Source organism: Arvicanthis niloticus, chromosome 9 (assembly GCF_011762505.2).
Source record: "Arvicanthis niloticus isolate mArvNil1 chromosome 9, mArvNil1.pat.X, whole genome shotgun sequence".
In the NCBI taxonomy this organism is placed as follows: domain Eukaryota; kingdom Metazoa; phylum Chordata; class Mammalia; order Rodentia; family Muridae; genus Arvicanthis; species Arvicanthis niloticus.
Window position 1 is genome coordinate 10,341,314 of NC_047666.1, and position 3,076 is coordinate 10,344,389.

The following is a 3,076-nucleotide window of genomic DNA, read 5'->3' on the forward strand; positions in this document are numbered from 1 at the left end:
ATTTAAAAATGTATGGCCCTTTGCATGAATAGTATACATTGCAGAATATAAAATATTTTTATTCTGGACATAAATGAGAATTATCACCTAACATTCTATATTATAACAGGTCAACCTTCTAATTTTGAATACAAAAATCAACTAACAGTGAGCATACCTAAAAAAAAAGAAGGTAAAATGTGCAGGATAACTTGCAAATTTCATTCGATGTATATTTGGTTTGCACTATCTCGTCTTTCAACTGCAGCTGGTTCAGTACAGTGAATGTGTACAATAAAACAAAAGGATCCATCTCTACATGGCAGAGACCTGGAAACAGAAACAGTGAGCATAAGCTGAGGAGGGAATTGTCCATCTTTCCTTTGTCCTCACTCTGTCCTCACTTCTTTCTTTCTCATTCTTTCTCCTTTTCTCTTCCTCCCTTTATGGTTTTCACTTTATCTTCTTCCTTTCTGCCTCCCTCTCCCTCCTTCCTTCCTACACTCCCCGTTTTGAATCTTCTTACTCTTCCTTCTTTTTGTAAGGCTTCTTATAACTTTTTTATGTTCTTATTTAATTAAAATACTACTATGTCGCTTCCAACCTTAAAATATAGCTAGGAAATCCAACCTTCTGCCTAGTTAAACCTAGAAAAGGGACAGCAGTCTTGGAATATGAAGAAGTACTCACTTCTCTGTCTATATTCACATACATGTCTAACTATTCATCTATCTATCTTACACTTTCTCTGGGGAAGATTATCACCATAAAAAATACAAGATTTCTGTCTTATAATAATCTTGGATGTTTTGAAGAACTGTACAAAAGATGTATCTCTGCACATATCTACTACATGCTTTTTTTCTTCATTTTGGAACTCGCTCATACCCTGCAGAATTATTTCTGTTCAATAAAAGAACTTACTCTCACTGGATTTACTTAAAGGCAATGGGCTGACAAGGTGGCTCTGTGAGCAAAGTGCTTGTCACATAGGTGTGAGGACCTGGCTCACTCCCAGGTAGCCATATAAAGCCAGACACAGCAGCAGCATAGACTGAATTTGGAGTGTTGCTATGGCAAGATGAGATTTGTAAGGAAACAAGAGAATGCCCACAAAAACTTGGCCTAGGAAGCATTTCATGAGTAGTGGTGAACAACAACAGACCTTGTCTCAGATCTACACCCAAACTTCTCTGCTGATCTCCACACACATACCATTGCAAGAGAAGTTGCCTTCAAACATGAACAAGAACAAATAGACAAACATACAAAGACACATCACACACATCTAAAACATGGATCTAAAAAATAGGGTAGTATGTCAAGAATTAAGTTACTTTTCTTCTAGTCGATATATCTAGGTTGGGTATTGGGTTACGCTTCTGATTGAACATTACCAAACTTATAAAGCTTTTGATTTACATTTTAAAAAATTACATAATAGCAAAAAGGAAAAGGGGCATAGGATAGGGGCTTTCTAAGGAGGGGAAATGGGGAAAGGGGGTAGCATCTGAAATGTAAATAAAATATCCAATAAAAATTAAAAAATTAAACAAAAAAAGTTACTTTTCTTTACTGAATCATTTTTCTCTATTCCCTCTCAGATAATGCTTTCATTGGGTTTGTACAATTTTGAGGGATCAAGTTGTTCTTGAAATAACTTATATTCTTTACATGGTATGTCCACAATGCACTCCCCCAACTCACAACTTAAAAAGAATAGAGGGTAAATATTTAATCGAGTAAACTGCAAGGAAAAGCAGAGTGGTGGTTAGCACCTTTAATCCTAGCACTCAGGAGGCAGAGACAGGAGGATCTGGTCTACAAAATGAGCTTCAGGACAACCAAAAATAGAGAAATTCTGACTCCAAAAAATGTATTTAGAAGGGTCCTTTAAGACACATGTGATGCTCAAGTAAATTTTATGCTGACACCAACTCTCTGTGAGTGAAACAGGTGCAGGTGCCTTTGGAACAGTAGTACACACTCTGCTGAGCTGATTTGCATATGGAATCATTATATAACAGCCCAGGCTACTTTAAGGACAGCTGTCCAGAGTCTAAGAAACATTCTCTCTTCCAGCTCTCAGAGATGGAGACAGACACACTATTCCTATGGGTGCTGCTGCTCTGGGTTCCAGGTGAGGATCCAGAGAAGTGTTGGGATCAACCTCTGTGTCGATCATGATATTCCATGCCTCTGGGTTCTTAATAACTATAATTGGGGCATTTGTAATTGTTTTTATTTTTCCCCATTCCCTTTGATTCCCTGGTTTCTCATAGTGATGTTCACAATATTCTTGAAATTTTTAAATGAAAATGTTCTCTACTGGGAAGGTTTTTTAACATATATAACAATAGTCTATGTACTTATCATTCCAGGCTCCACTGGTGACATTGTGCTGACCCAGTCTCCAGCTTCTTTGGCTGTATCTTTAGGGCAGACAGTCACCATCTCCTGCATAGCCAGCGAAAGTGTCAGTGCATATGGCTCTAATTATATGCACTGGTACCAACAGAAACCAGGACAGCCACCCAAACTCCTCATCTATGATGCATCCAACCGAGCATCTGGGGTCCCTGCCAGGTTCAGTGGCAGTGGGTCTGGGACAGACTACACCCTCACTATCAATCCTATGGAGGCTGATGATGATGCAGACTATTTCTGTCAGCAAAGTAGGAAGCTTCCTCCCACAGTGCTCCAGGCCTGAACAAAAACCTCCTGGGGTTGCAGCTCACTGAGGCTCAGTCTCTCAGTTCTCTCTTACTCTATGGCATCTCAACACAGAGCTCTAGGCATGTTTGGCAAAATATCTCAACTAATGAAACAAATTCTATAAACAGATATGTATGTGTGTCCCATCCTTCATGCTTTACAACTTATTTCCCAACAAAATATACAATTGTTTTCTCCAACTCCCTGACAACATTTCTGCCTATTTCCTCGAACTAAGCACCCTGCTTTAACTTTCCAGTCACTGATGATTTATTGTCTCTCATTTTTATTCTGAAAAAAGAAAAGCATAATAAATACAAATTATGTCACTGAAAAATAGTGTTAGCCAAAGACATCTATTGGTGTGTGTGTGTGCGCGTGC

The 3,076-nt window shown here is 38.6% G+C and overlaps 1 gene segment (V, D, J or C); it reads left to right on the plus strand.

The window, feature by feature from the left end:
- Positions 1–2,031: 2,031 nt before the first annotated feature.
- LOC117715053 (Ig kappa chain V-III region MOPC 63-like) lies at positions 2,032–2,767 on the plus strand. The segment is given in 2 exon segments: positions 2,032–2,119; positions 2,361–2,767. Coding segments are annotated over 2 exon segments (378 nt in total).
- The last annotated feature ends 309 nt before the right edge of the window (positions 2,768–3,076 follow it).